Genomic DNA, 15,264 nt, shown 5'->3' on the forward strand with positions numbered 1-15,264 from the left:
GGGTGGCTACTTTTGTTCACCATGGTCCCTATGTGTGTTGTAAAGTAGCCACCGCTCCAAGCTGGCTCCCATAATGGACTACAACCTCACATCTACAGCCGAGTGATAAACAAATAAGATACATTTTTGTTAATAGTTAAGATACTTGACCTATATTGGAAAATGCTACCTGCCTGGCTGTCTTTAGTCTCAGTTGAACTCATTAGTCATAAGCCCTGATCTCTAGAGTGATGGATACAATATAACTTTTCTTCTTCTTTTCACAGAAACGCCAGGTTCTCGTTACAGTGATTGAATTGGCACTTCCACTGCTCTTCTCTGCCATCCTTATCGCCTTAAGGCATAGGGTGGAGTCTGAGACTTTCCCCAATGCTACATATTACAGGGCTATGCAGTTTCCTACCCTACCCAATTTCTTTCACAGTGGATCCTGGGATCTGGCATATGTTCCATCTCAAAGTGATGCTGTCTGGGAAATTGTAAACAACGTAGAGAAGAGACTAGGCATTAGGATTCGAGGTAAGATATATATTGTGAGCTGTCTGTCTTTGTGCTATTTATGGCTCTTGGAGGCACATAGATCCTATGTCCATTGTGATTTGGTTTAGAAGTTTTGGGAGAGTACAATATACTCTTCCCAATGCTTAAAGCCGGTGCGGGACATTACAGCTGTCACACATCGGCTCTATATACCGAGAGCTGAGCGATCACATATCACTGATCTCTCAGCTCACATTCTCCTCCTTGCAGAGAGCAGTGACTGTCAATCACTACCCCCTGCAGGGACTCCCCCCTTTCCTCTCTATTCTGCCAGCGCTCTTTGAAGGGACAGACAGCAGAAGGGGCGGGCACAGCTGACTGGCTCTAGAGAGGCAGAGCTGGCTGGCAATCAGGCAGCCTGATAGACCCTGACATTGTCGGAATGCTGCCTGTCTGCAGTGCTGCTCTGCATTGTCGGCAAATAACAGGCAGTGCCTGCTACATGCTGACTTTGGGTCACAGGAGTACATGAGTAAATATACTCCTGAGACTCAAAAAGAGACATAAAGCCAAAAAAAAGTTTGGTTTTACTTCTCTTTTAAGTTCACCTGACATCAGATATATTTTTAATGGCATGTACACGTATGCTATGTATTTGTAACCCTTCCAGGTATTTATTTATTCTCGCCGAGATTCCACTATTCCCTCTGACAATGCCTTCACTTAATTTCTCTCTAGAAGGACGGTGCCATCTTTGTTCAGGCATCATGCAGAGTCACCATCTACTTCCTGGACTGAGATGCCAGTTTAGAGATGATACAGTCATGTCAATCCTGAGTTCCCTGACATTCTTGACTGGGTTCACAAATGCCTGACACAGATTAGACCTTGCTGCAGCCTTTCAACTTGTGACGTGCTACAAAGTTACAATGTTTTGGTCTGATCACAGAATGATACTTGTTCCCATTCAAATTTTTTTAGTAAGGGCTCGTTCACACAAACCTGCACCATTGTGCAGGGGCAGTGAAGGACGGTGCTATGAATTGTTACAAATAATTTTTTTTAAACTTTATTGAAGGGTCACAAAATGATACTTCATTCAAGTCTATGTACCACAGCATATAGGGTAAAGTGAGTTGTGCTGCTTAAAAATGTATCTTGTTTGCATTTTTATGTGATGCACTGTAACCCAACTCAAGGTAGAATTTGTGCTTCATTATTTTCTATGTACCCTGTCAATGAGCCCAGATTGATCTATACAGATCAACACAGCCCAACCGGTGTGGTGTAATTGAGCCCTAATGGAGCAAATTCTGCTGAACATTACCACTTGCAATAGAACAGAGTCTACTCAGCTTTTGGTGCCACCACATTCAAAATGAGAATGAAAAAATCAGATGTTGTGTTGTGCAGTTTGATACTCTGCTATTAATGCATTTCCGTGGTTCAGGTTACCACAAGGGATGCGGCCTGTGTTGACTGGCTTCGGGCCTGTGTTGATGGTATTTGAGATGCACATTTGACTTGAAGTGGACCTCTTCCTGACCAGCTTCAAGTGTATTGCACTACCATAGACCTGTTTTAAAGAAAGCAAAACCCATTTGAAGCAAACAAAAGCCCGTCTACACAGGCCCATATCATTACCCCTCCAAGAGGTTATGACTAGGGGTGCACCGATACTGGTATTTCGGTATCGAGTACCAATATTTTTTTTTGGTACTCGCTGATACCGAGTACCGGAAGTCTCATTCAGGAAGCCATCCCCATGCTTCTCACCACTAGGTGACGAGAAAGCATGGAGCGGGCTTTCTGGTCAATCAGGAAGCCGGGCGCTGTGTAATGACGCGGCGCCCAGCTTCCTGATTGGCCGGGAAGCTGGCTCCATGCTCCCTCATCATGAGGTGAAGGAGTATGAAGCTGGCTTCCCGACCAATCAGAAAGCCGGGCACCGCGTCATTACACAGCGCCCGGCTTCCTGATTGGCCAGCTTCTGAGCAACCAGGAAGCCGGGCAGCGAGTCATTACGTGCTGCCTGGCTTCCTGATTGGCACTAGTGACGAGAGCATGGAGCCGGTTTTACGGCCAATCAGGAAGCCGGGCCGCGTGTAATGAGGTACTAGTATCGTTATCGATGCATCCCTAGTTATGACGTGCACTCCACTATGGCCCTGTCTACATTCTTCTATTATTGATTAGCGTTAGGGAAATCTAACAGCCATTCTCAGTGTTGCACCTTTCCCCGGGTCATTGTACTGCTTCTCAACTTCCAATTGCCATTCTGGATTACAAAATAATATGTTCTAATGGATTTGATGGGCAGCCTAAATCCTGCAGAGCTGGCTGTGTAAATAAAATTCTCAGAGGTAAGCAAACAGAGATAATACTCTACAATGGAACATTCTTCAATCTTACAGAACCAGTTGTGACAAGTATTTTTTAAGGACAGTTTACATGAACTTTTTCATATCCTGCAAACTACATAAAGTACAGTATTCACGCAGAGGTGTTTGAAGTTCCATTTATCTAGGTGTGTGTATAACAGTCTGTAGAATATATTATTATGGGGAGTTGGTGGCTCCTTGTTCTTTTCAGATTCAGGTTATTCACTGTCATGTTTTAGACACTTACAGGGTTATTCACAAAAGGGTGAAGAGTTTGGCGAAGGCCTGAGAAGGAGAACATTCTAGGACAACATAGCTGAACTGGAATTGGAGAATTATTCCAAATCAGCCATGTTGTCCTAGATTGTTCACTTCTCCTGCCTTCTCCAAACTCTTCACCCTTTAGTGAAGAACCCTGTCAGAGATGCACTTAGAAACATTCAGGAGTAAATTTTACTAAAACCTGGAGCAGCCAGAACCTGGAGCAGCTGTGCACAGTAACAAATCAGCTTCTCTCTTTATCTTGTTCAATTAAGCTTTGAACATTAAAGATGAAAGCTGATTGGTCGCCATGTACAGCTGCTCCAGATTCTGTCTGCTCCAGTCCTGGTAAATTCCCTGCACGTGTCCTTGTCACTTCCTGTGGGCTGAATTGGAAGTATAAAACAATGGAATCCTATTTCTGTAAATTACTAATGCCATCAGTCCTAATGTGATGGAGATGAACAAAGGCAAACATATTTGTAGTCCAGCCTGGGTGACAACCTGGGTGACAACAATAGTTCTCTCTCCGTAGATACAGGAGTAAGGGTAGGCACACTAGAACAGTAAGTGTGCTGTGTGCAGGATTACCAGGTGAAAATGAAGGGGGGGAAATAATGCAGGTTCCACATCTAAGGACTGGTAAGCTGCAATATATTACATTTTGGGTGGGCTTTGAATACGCTGTAACTTTGATATTAAGCACTTAAATTATCACTCCTGTTTGACTAATACTTTGAGTGTGTCTTTAATCAAACATTTTTTTGTAGTTTTAAATATGGTGGGTCAGGGTTTTTTTTTTTTTTTTGCTGTCCCCACTGGAGAGTCACCATTGTCACCAGTACAGAAAGTTTGAGCAATCCAGAGTTTAATGGCTGTCACCAAATTAGCAGGTGTGGGCAAATCTTCCAGTGCTACATATACAGCAAACCCGCAAAAATTCTGGTAAAGAAAACAAAAAGTGTTGGTTATTGTTTGTTTTTCATAGATTCAGCAAATTTGTACAGAGAAATCCTCATCTTTTATGATGACTAAAAGGTAATGTTTGCACAGGCCCGTGTCCTCGTTGTAGAGATGAGTTGCAGGGAGGACATGGCCTAAAAAATGCATTTTGTACAATGTGGAAATGTACTTTTCAATCAGCACTGTGTTGACTTTCCTGCATGTTAAAAAAGAACTATGGCCCAAACTAGTTCTCTTTAGGGTCACAGGAGGACATTTACTATGTCCTCCTGTGACTCAAACCTCAGTATATAGCCGGCTATTACCCGCTATTAAAGCCGCGCTATGGCCGAGAAAGATCCTGACAATATTGTGGGGATCCACCCTGCCACTTGATTGACAGCTGGCTCTGCCTCTCTAAAGCCAGCTGTGCCCGCCTCCTTCCCTGTCCGTCCCTCCAATCAGTGCTGGAGGAACAGAGAGGGGTGGGGGGAATTCCCACGGGGAGCCATAACTGACCATTTACTGCTCTCTGCAGGGAGAAGATGGTGAACTGGGCAATCAGCAGTATGCGATCGCTCAGTTCTTGATCAATAGAGCCGACGTGTGACAGCTGCAGTGTCACACGTCAGCGCTAATTATGGGGATGAGTGTATTTCACTCTCCCCATGATTCTCCTATGAGCTGGGAATATACTAGTAGATTTTGTATTCGTCTTACTCAGCATTCAGGCTTAACGGTAAAAATCGAACAGATTACCTCATCCACTTTAACAGCATGGATGAGGGTACCCCCCTCCACCAGGCAATTGTATTCTGACAGTGGCGGGTGTGCCGCAGTCGGAAAACCAGAACAGTGGCACCAGCTGATTCGCTCACTGTTCAGCCGAGAATTTTTCTTGTGGGCGGGAGGCTGCTGACGGGGTCACCCATCAAGGAAATTTCAGCTGGCTCAAAAAGAACTGGGCATAATTCTCTCAGTGTATGGCCACTTATAGTCAGTGGCAGCTCGGGGTAGAGTAGAGTCTCTTTTCTTTCTATTGTATATATTTTTGGCTTTTTCATACTGATTGCAAGCAACATGGTGTAAGCTAGACTGTCCGTTTATCCGAGTGTGGTTGATCTGTAAGCTGTATGTTTTCATGTGTCTTCACAGCCCGTGGATTTCCTACAGAAGAGGACTTTGAGGAGTTTGTCAGACACGACAACCAGTCAGGCAATGTTCTGGCCGCTTTGGTCTTTGATCATCCCTTTAACAACAGTGATGACCCCTTACCTCTACAGGTAGGAATGAGGGAAGAATGCGAAGGGCCCTTTATCTGATTTTTTTTTTTGGTATGTATCTTGTGTGAGTGAATGAGGGAGAGGCTAAAAGCAACCTATGGACTTGGAATGATTATTGTTGGTCTGATAATGGATAATTCTGGAAACAGTTTATGTTTATGAGAACATTTTTGCAAATGCCCCTTGGCCTTCTGTTCTCAGGGGAAGAAACAATTTTCTGAAATTGATTTTTCTGAGTATTTGCCATTGTTTTCCATTAAATGAGGCCAAAGCTCGGTAAAGGGTCCTGCATGTCAATGCTGATCGTTGTGCTGAATGATTTTGTAGGATCTTCTGACTTCTGTCTCATACCTAGGGCAGGCCTTAACAATTTCAATATGAAGAGGGGTGAGCTTCCTTTGTGACAGCTGTGGTTGTTAAAGGCAGCAGATCAGCCCTGTAACTGAATAAGTACTTCCCAAGACTTCTTATGGAGAATAACATTGCTGTTTGGCTTGGCGACTCTCTATGGTCGATCCTCTGGCAGCTCCCCTACACCCAGTAAATGACAATTTTACCTGTTCCCACATGCGAAGGACTCCTCTTCTTTGCTCTTGTGACCCTATCACAGGGGCTGCTGATGTCTTCTCACTGTCAGAGGTGGGATCCAAGAGTGCTTTCCCTCACATCCTCCAGAAGCATTGCACCCTGTTGGATTATGTGGCCAGCTCTGACTGGCATTATAGGAGGTTGGTATATCACCATTACAACACTGAAAACTAGGGATGCACCGATATATCGGCCGCCGAAAACATATCGGCCGAAAATGGCACTTTTGGCATAATGCCGAAAGAGCCATGTTTCGGCCGATACATCGGCGCATCCCTGGTTTCTTTCCTCCCCGCTGGGCGCTGCTCTGTGTTCCAGCGTGGAGAAATGAAAATGACAGCCGGCCGAGCGCTGCAGGACGAGAGCGCTATGAGCGGCCGGCGTCTCTCCTGCCACACCGCTCAGCCGCCTATCACAGTTCGGCAGAGCGGTGTGGGGGCGGTGACAGCGCTGTCACAGGAGGCTGGACTTTCCTCTCTACACCACTCGATCAGCCTCCTGTGACAGCGTGTCAGAGAAAATCAAGGTACACACACTCAGTGATCAGTGATCGCTGAGTGTGTGTACATAATTGAGGATATGGTATGTTAACTATAGCCTCAATTATGAATGAATGGGAGTGATCTACATCACCCCCATTCATTCATAATTGTAGTTATAGTAAACAAACAATGTTCTCATGTTATCAATGAACAGGAACACTCATAGAGGATTCCTGTTCATTGATAACAGGGGACACAGAAAAAGAGATTGAGGACCTTGTGTTCTCAATCTTTTTCTATTTTAAAAGGGAAATATCAGGGGTCTGTTTAGACCCCTAATATTTCCCCGAAGCCCCTAAAAGTAAAGTTAAAAATATTTAATAAAAAAATGAATTAATAAATACAAATAAATATAAACAAATTAAAAAATAAAAATAAAAAACATTTTCGGTTTCTTCGTTTCGTTTTTAAAATGTCCATTTCGGTGCAACTCTACTGAAAACCCTTCTCTACAGCATGTGTGATGATGCAGCTGCTGACGGTGACAACATTGCAGTAAATACACTGCATCCCCTGCAGCACTCGAGGAATGGGGAGTCACTCCGGTTATTTATTCATGTTATTCTAATTACAGTGTTAATTCCCATAGTGCAGAGTGATTTTATTATAAAGGTTCTTTGCACATGTCATTTAAAACTCATAAAGATGTACCCTACCCCCACCAGAGGGGGTAGGACAGTGCTTTGTGACCCTCATGGAAAACAGGACCCTGCTACAGCACACCAATTTTCTGGATATAGACTTTGCGTAACAAAATCATTTTTATTGTTGTCATTTTTACAGGTCAATTATAAATTACGATTTAAATACAGCCCAAGGAATGCTCCTGCCAGCGAGCAAACGGGCATCAACCCCAACGTTGATAGAAACTGGCACACTAGATACCTTTACCCACTCTTCCAGCTACCAGGGCCACGTGAGCGAACAGATACAAGTGGCGGAACACCAGGTAAAAATTTGCGTTCACTGTGATGTCCTACCATTTCAACCGCTGGGTAGCCTGTGATATTCATGTACAGTTAATTGGGGTAAGTTGTCTTATATATGTCCCCCTGATTTATACTCCTATAATAAATACATTTTCCCATTTTTGTGCAAATTTGGGTGGAATTGCAAAGTTTAGAAACTGTGCACAGTTTTGAGAGTGCTGCATGTCCTTTAGTCAAATAATTGGACCTTTTTCATGACTGACTGTAATAGATATCACTAGGGGTTAGTGGAGTATGTGAACTCTAAGAAAGACAACTTGTTGCTTGTCCCTTAAAAAGCAGTAAGTGGGTCAGGCTGCTAGGACGCACTCCTAACTGAAGTATAGCTTTTGGTTAGACTGTCTCTTTTTAAATTCTACTCCTCTTCCAGGATACCAAAGAGAAGGCTTTCTGGCTGTTCAGCACCATGTGGATCGGGCGATAATGTTTTACCATGCCAATGAAACGGGAAGGGCTCTTCTCCGCAAAATTGATGTTTCCATACAACGGTTCCCTTTCCCTCCCTATGTCAATGACCTCTTCATCCTGGCTATCCAGAACCAGCTTCCATTGCTGCTTATGTTCAGCTTCACATACACTTCTCTGAGCATTGTTAGGGCCCTTGTTCTGGAGAAGGAGCGCAAGCTGAAGGTGAGAGAGTGTATTCCTGTCATAAATATATAGCATATTGTGTGATATAAAAATTTTGTAGCCTTGGCTCCCTGGTGTCCTAGGTAATTGGACCTCTTAAAGCCACATTCTGGGGAAAAATTATAATTTGCAAACCGCAGTGGAGAAAAGGTGGCGGTGATGAGGCGTCACCTCTCCTCCTGCATTTACAGAATGGCTTGTACTCTTTGAAAAAATAACATTTTGTAAGTGGGAAATAGTGAGACAGGGCGGTTGATGTGACTGGAGCTCTGTACCACTCAAGTTGTATCACTCCCTCTCCTCAGTGACTAGAAGCTGGGTGCTATGTGTAGTAGACGGCATGCTGCAAGGTAAGATTTTTATACTTTGCAGCAACCCGCTGAACAAAACACCCAGCTTTGTAATAATAATTTACACACCCAGTACGGTTTGTGAATGATCATTTTCTCCAGAGTGGGACTTTAAATACAGTCAGTAATATTGACTTTGGAAGGTTTATTCTGGACTGAAGAATCAGTCAGTCCTAGGTCTGGAGCACAAATTCAATCATTCAGACTGAATAACTGCTCCTTTAATGGGACCCTTTTTATACATGGTCTTTTCATCATCAGAGTGCCTAACAACTTATTCGAGAAATCAGAAACTTCTGCACTTCCAGTTTGGCTCACATTTCTTTGAGATTGTGGATGTACTGACATTTTTGTTCTACCTGTGTGTGTTTTTCAGGAATACATGCGCGTGATGGGACTCAAGTCCTGGCTTCATTCCACTGCGTGGTTCATTCACTTCTTCATTCTCCTGTTGGTGTCTGTCTTCTTCGTCACTCTGCTCTTGTGTATCCAGGTCAGTAAATTCAGCAGTATAATAAATGATGATACATATTGCGTTCATTTATGGGTTATTTTCACAAAGTGTACAAGTATTAACTGATCTCAAGCTACAGTCTAAATCATTGTGAAAAAACAATATATGCTCCATGTTTGGCCGGCTTCCAGGCCAATCCGCATCCATCAGCTGGGAAGCCGGATTCTCAGCCAATCAGCACGGAGCCGGGCAATCAGGAAGCCGGGCGGCGAGTAATGACCGGCTTCCTGATTGGCTGGGAAGCAGGCTCCATGCTGATTGGCTGGAAAGCCGTCATCCCAGCCAATCTGCATCAAGCCGGCTATTGGGCCGCTTCAATGATGATTGGCCTGGAAGCCAGCTTCCCAGCCAATCAGGAAGCCGGGAAGTGTGTCATTACTTGCCGCCCGGCTTCCTGATTACCCTGGAAGCCGGCTCCATGTTCCCCTACGCCACTGCCGGTCAGAGGAGATCTTCCTCTAACTGGAAGTTCCAGTATCGGGGAAGGTATCGGAGCATTTGGGCGAGTACGAGTACTCACCCAAATACTCGGTATTGGTGCATCCCTAGTGCTAACAGTTGAATTTTTGAATTCCATATCATTAAGGTCTGCCCCATGTCTGGTCTGTAGGGTTACATACCAGATGTGAAAGCAGCAGCAGGGTCCGGGTTTTGGAAGGAATACTAGGTAGGGAAAGGAGGGGGAAGGAGAAGGAGGTGCATTAGTATTAGTAAAAGTTTTTACCAGTATTAACATATTCTTAAGTAGTAAACTCGGTTTAAAAAAGCCCTTGCTGACTTCTGTAGCTGCAGGCACTATGTAACAATTCATCCTCAAACTTCAGAGCAGAAGCACAGAAGTCAGTCAAGTCCCCCCCAACAGCTCATCTTACTCCCCTTCCATCAGAGATTAGACCACAAGGCCGCCGAGTCACTGCTGGGTTGAAGAGCATAATGAGCTAAGCTGCTCTACTGGTGGCTCTACTGTGAATTGTAAGAATAAATTGCTCCACAGTGTTTGCAGCTACAATAGATCAGTGAGGGTTTGTTGTAACTACTTATGAAGAACATGCAAATATTTAAATGTCCATGTCCTAGACGTCAAACTCTTGGAGTTCAAATCTCACCTGAAATCTCAACTTCTCCGTTATTGCCCCATATTGCAGGAAATCCATGGGGCTTTCTCCATATTTTGCTATGAAGGACTCACCAGGAAGAGGGAGGGTTCAGCAGCCTTATATACTGCACTATTTTGTAAAAGAAGTTTGTTTTCTGCTTTCAGGTCAGTGCTAAGGGGGCAGTACTAACACGAAGTGACCCCACTCTCGTCTTTTGCTATCTCATGGTATTTGCAGTCTCCACCATATCCTTCAGTTTCATGATTAGCAGCTTCTTTTCCAGAGGTAAGAGCCAGTCTATTCCAGCATGGTGGACCATGATGCCTCCAGTGATAAGGTAACAGGTGCACATTCTGTGCTTTTCTGTATTTTAGCAAACATAGCAGCTGCAGCTGGTGGCTTCCTGTATTTCTTCTCCTACATCCCCTATTTCTTCATCTCACCACGGTACGACATGATAACACACAGTGAGAAGCTGGTTTCCTGTCTGATCTCCAATGTTGGCATGGCCATGGGAGCTCAACTCATCGGCATGTTTGAGGGCAAAGGTCAGTGTCGTTTCCGGCTTCCCCAGTGAGAATAAAACATATTGTACATGGTAGTCAGTCCTTCCATAAATACTTTTTTTTTTTTTGACAGGTACGGGAGCCCAGTGGTCCAATTTGATGACACCAGTTAGTGTGGACGACAACTTCACTCTGGGTCAAGTCTTGGGAATGCTGCTGCTTGATTCTGTGCTCTATTCCATCATTGGGTGGTACGTGGAGACTGTCATGCCAGGGGACTATGGTGTCCCCCAGCCTTGGTACTTCTGTATTCTGGTAAGTCTGTCTGTCTTTTCTCCCCTACCTTTCCTGCTTAGCATAGAGCATTTTTATGTTAACCATAAGTTCCCCTTTTTACTAAAGTTATGATTCACAGCATTGTTCTCTTCTAGTATAATTTGTGGTATGTCTGAAATATTTTCTTTCTCTGCGGCTTTACTGACAATAAATGTTGGCATGTGTTTTCACAGTTTCTGTTCAGTGCCTGGGACTCTTCCTGTCATAGCTGTATAAACAGGCTCTGAGGACGGAGCATAGTGAACTTATGGCCTGAACACTGTTACCCGGGTTTTATTAGGTCATATAAAGCGCTTCCTTGTGTCACAGTGAACTTACCCACCTCAGTTCAAACCAACCCATATTTATATGATCATTTGCCCTATGGCACAGACAATGCATTTCAGGGGTCAGCAATCTCCCTTCACCAGGGCTTAAGCAATAAACATTAAGACACTAATGGACTCTAAACATTATAGCTCCTGCACACATTCCTATTTCTCAGGCAGGAGTGGAAATCCTTGATGTGAAAAGATATTTGCCAGGAGTTCGGCATTTGTACAAGTAAAACCATTACTTGTACAAATGCTAAGAAATGGGATTATGTGCAAGGGCTGTAAGTTTAGAGTCCATCAGTGTCCGTTCTTCATTGCTTAAAGTGACACTAAACTCATGCGTTAAACCTTAAAAATACATTAAAGTACTCAGACTATTAACTAAAATGTATCTTATTTGTGTATCACTCAGCTTTAGATCCTCAAATCATCTCTGAACTCATGCTAACACTGTCCTTCCTCCTGGAGGGTGGCTACTTTTGTAGGACAGTGTCGGCATGAATTCAGAGATTTGAGGATCTACAAGTCAATGAAACGCAAATAAGATACATTTTTGTTAATAGTTATAGGGTTATTAAACCCTCAGCATGTTTTTGCATATAGCTACTGCTAGCAAGCAGTAGATGTATTCAAAAACTTAAAAAAAAAAAAAAAAAACCTTTTCAAACAGGTTTAAACTTACATGTGTCTTCGCCGCACGCTCCCGTCCGGTCATCTTAAGAGTCTCGGACGGCTGCAAAGGTTCTTGGAGCGGACGCATGTGCAGTTCAGATGTTCGGGAGGCGAGGAGAGACACAAGGTAAGTCTATGGAGCAGCGCGCACCCGCACAGACTCCGTGGGACATCAGAGAAGAGGACAAAGGAGTCGGCGCTAGATCAGAGACTGGCACCAGCGCTGGAGGGACAGCTGAAAACTACACTAAAGAAGGAGGTGATCAAATAAAGAGGCAAGATTTAAGGTAAGTCCTTACACTAACATTGGGTGGGGGGGAAACAAATTGCCTTTAATGTCACTTTAAGGTACTTGAATGTATTTTTAAAATATAAAATATAACTCCTGAGTTTGGCATCACTTTGAGCTTTGTTTTTTAACTCATCTCATGCATTTCTGCTCATATCCTATGGTCCTGTGCATCTTCATATGACATTAGCACCTGTCAAAAGCTATAATTTGTATAGCAAAAAATAAGATTAACATTGTGGAGATCACTTAGTCATTTTTATGGGTGACTTTTTAGCCTTCCTATTGGTGTGGGACTCCAAGAAACGCAGAGGTGATTGAGAAGGAGGATGATGAAGATCCAGAGAAGTCAATGAAGGGGGAATACCTGGAAGCAGAACCATCAGATCTGATACCAGGAGTTCGTATTAAACACCTAACAAAGGTATGATTCTGCCTTTTACATGTCTAGTTGAAGTCACTCTCAAACCATTAAGATAATACCCAGTATATTATTTGCTGTTCCCTTCGATTTCTCACTCTTTTGCTGTTCAGCATTTTTCTAGCAATTTCATCCACCTTTGACAATCTTTTGATTGCAGCAACAGTTCAGTGGATCAGCCTGACCTACCAGCTCACCTTTCTCACAAATATAAATATATAAGTTGTTGGGTGTCTTGGTCTATTCAGTTTCTAAGCAAGTAGGATGAAAATATTTCTGTCCATTTCTCTGTTCCAGTTGTTTTCTCCTCATTTGGCTAGTTCATACTTTGGTTTTTCCAGGGGCATTTTTCATGCATCTTTGAGAAAGAGAGTACATCCTAATAATACATTTTATAATCTGTGGTTTTATTCATGTGCTATTTCCGGGATGATTTTTAAAAAGAGACTGGATAAAATTGCATTTACTATAATCGCACTGATCCACTGATCCCATCATGCATTTAGGGTGCAATTTTTCATCTGTCCACCATTTATCATCTTGTTAAATTTCTGCATTTTTAATTAATTTAAACCAGAACTGAATTATGACAATCTTAGGAATCGTGTCTGTATTTAAAGGGTACAAGCAAGTGTGAAATGAGTTTTAGGATTTCAGCAGTTTTCCAAGATGCAGCCTATGCCTTACCTGTACTGTTTCTTGAATGGCTTCTGATGACCTTTTTTACACACAGCCTAAATTTGGCTAAATACCACTATCTGGGGAGTCACAGACCTTGAGCATGTATGCAGACAGTGAAGCTTGAACGCCCGCTCTGCATTCTTTTTCCAGGTCATGGACTTGCGTGGTAGTAAAGCCAGGATAGGGTTGCAATCTTGGATCCTAGTTCCCTTTTTTTAACACGTTAGCATTGGGTGCTGCCATAATAATGTCCATACATATCTACTTTAAAGTGGTATACCTGCTCTTTATACAACAATACAAACAATGTTGCTAAACAATGATCAGTTGTACACTGGTGGGTCATGACCCAAAAGTGGGTTGGGACCCCTTGCTCAGTGGGTCGCCGCGTGTCTTCCACTTTTCTAGGTGAGAGGCTCCTCTTCCTCCCCCTAGCACAGCAATGTCAATTCTTGCGCTAAGCAGCCATTCAGAATATTCTGCCTGGCGCCGAGTCAGCTTCAGGTGGTGGGGGCTGGGGCTATGGTCGCGAGGGAGCTCCATCCATACATGCATATATTGCAGCTTACCAGTCCTTAGATGTGGTGGCTGCATTTGATTTTATTTTGTCAGGCTTTTTTTTTATTTTAATTTTACCTGGTGGCTCTGCCAGTAATATATTTCCTGTCCTAAGATGACAGCGCTTACGTACAGTACTATACCCAGGGAGTAGCAGTGCTGTCAAAATAGGGCAGAACTAAAAACACCACTCCATCTCCTCTTCTCCATAATACAGAGGGGAGGGAATCCTGTAGCGTTCAGAGATATCCAGGAGCATAGTGTCCTATCTAATACTTGTAAAGTAACCAAGCGCTTTCTGTTTATGTTTCAGGCATTCCGTGTAAATGGTAAGAAACGTCTGGCTGTGTGGGATCTCACACTTAACATGTATGAGGGACAGATAACTGTGTTACTGGGACACAATGGAGCAGGAAAGAGCACTACATTGTCCATGTTGACCGGTAAGCAGAGGTCACTGACTTTTTTGTGCTTGCATTCATGTCTTGTAGCAATGTAGAATTGTGAAGTCAAATCATTCTGCTTCCTTATTGATCACTCTCTTTCATCCTGGTATTTTTCTTTTTAGGCCTTTTACCCCCATCATCTGGTGAATGTTACATTGGTGGCTACGAGATCTCCAAAGACACCTCTCTCATCAGACGTAATCTGGGCCTTTGTCCCCAGCATGATGTGCTGTTTCAGGGACTTACTGTGGAGGAACATCTTTATTTCTATGCAGCGGTAAGGGACAGCTAGTATAGTGATGGGGGTACTGTGACCAGCAAGACTAGTGTGCCATGGTTCTACAGCACTAGGGTATGGGCTCATTTCTGCAGATTTTTCAAATGCAAATTTATTTGATTTAAAGATTTTTATGCTCAGTACATTCTGAACAATTTATATGTATCCTTAGTTTATAAATGGGCACACTGTAGAAAATATTTAAAACAACTGTCCAACAAAAAGTTTTCCTAGCAGTCGGAAGACCCCAAACTGTATGAGGGCCGTGTTTGCACTCTGGACATTGTGAACCTCTGTGAGCATTCAGTTTATGTTCACAGCATAAAGTCACTGACTTCTGTCTGTACTCTTTCAGTTAAAAGGATGTCCACGCTGGCGTTGTCCAGAGGAGGTGGAGAAGATTCTGCAAATCCTGAGGATTGAGGAGAAACGCTCTGCTTTGAGTACCCAGCTGTCTGGGGGTACATGCCGCAAGCTGTCCATAGGCATCGCCTTAATAGGAGGATCCAAGGTATCAAAGTCACTAAGGGAGTGCAGAGTATAAGGGAGTGATTGACAGACTGCTTTACCTGCAGTGTTTTGAATGATGTGAAGTCAGCATAAAGAGAACAAAGCTGTGTATGGTTCATAAAAGCAACATCAAGAAAAGTCAGACAGGACAGCCATCACTTTTTGTATTTTTAGAACAATAGTTTAATTTATGTTTC

The 15,264-nt window shown here is 43.3% G+C and overlaps 1 protein-coding gene across 1 annotated transcript in view; it reads left to right on the forward strand.

Annotated features, from left to right (window-relative positions):
• Positions 1-15,264, forward strand: part of ABCA3 (ATP binding cassette subfamily A member 3) — a 56,236-nt gene that overhangs the window by 20,674 nt on the left and 20,298 nt on the right. Inside the window, exons 3-14 of the mRNA XM_018552378.1 lie at positions 267-519; positions 5,220-5,347; positions 7,261-7,426; positions 7,837-8,096; positions 8,823-8,939; positions 10,222-10,342; positions 10,432-10,605; positions 10,697-10,878; positions 12,452-12,598; positions 14,148-14,277; positions 14,403-14,557; positions 14,913-15,068. Coding sequence (XP_018407880.1) covers positions 267-519; positions 5,220-5,347; positions 7,261-7,426; positions 7,837-8,096; positions 8,823-8,939; positions 10,222-10,342; positions 10,432-10,605; positions 10,697-10,878; positions 12,452-12,598; positions 14,148-14,277; positions 14,403-14,557; positions 14,913-15,068 — 1,989 coding nt within the window. The remainder of the gene's footprint in view (positions 1-266; positions 520-5,219; positions 5,348-7,260; positions 7,427-7,836; positions 8,097-8,822; positions 8,940-10,221; positions 10,343-10,431; positions 10,606-10,696; positions 10,879-12,451; positions 12,599-14,147; positions 14,278-14,402; positions 14,558-14,912; positions 15,069-15,264) is intronic.

The sequence above is a fragment of the Nanorana parkeri genome, unplaced genomic scaffold (assembly GCF_000935625.1).
Source record: "Nanorana parkeri isolate BGI_ZX_2015 unplaced genomic scaffold, ASM93562v1 scaffold85, whole genome shotgun sequence".
In the NCBI taxonomy this organism is placed as follows: Eukaryota; Metazoa; Chordata; class Amphibia; order Anura; family Dicroglossidae; genus Nanorana; species Nanorana parkeri.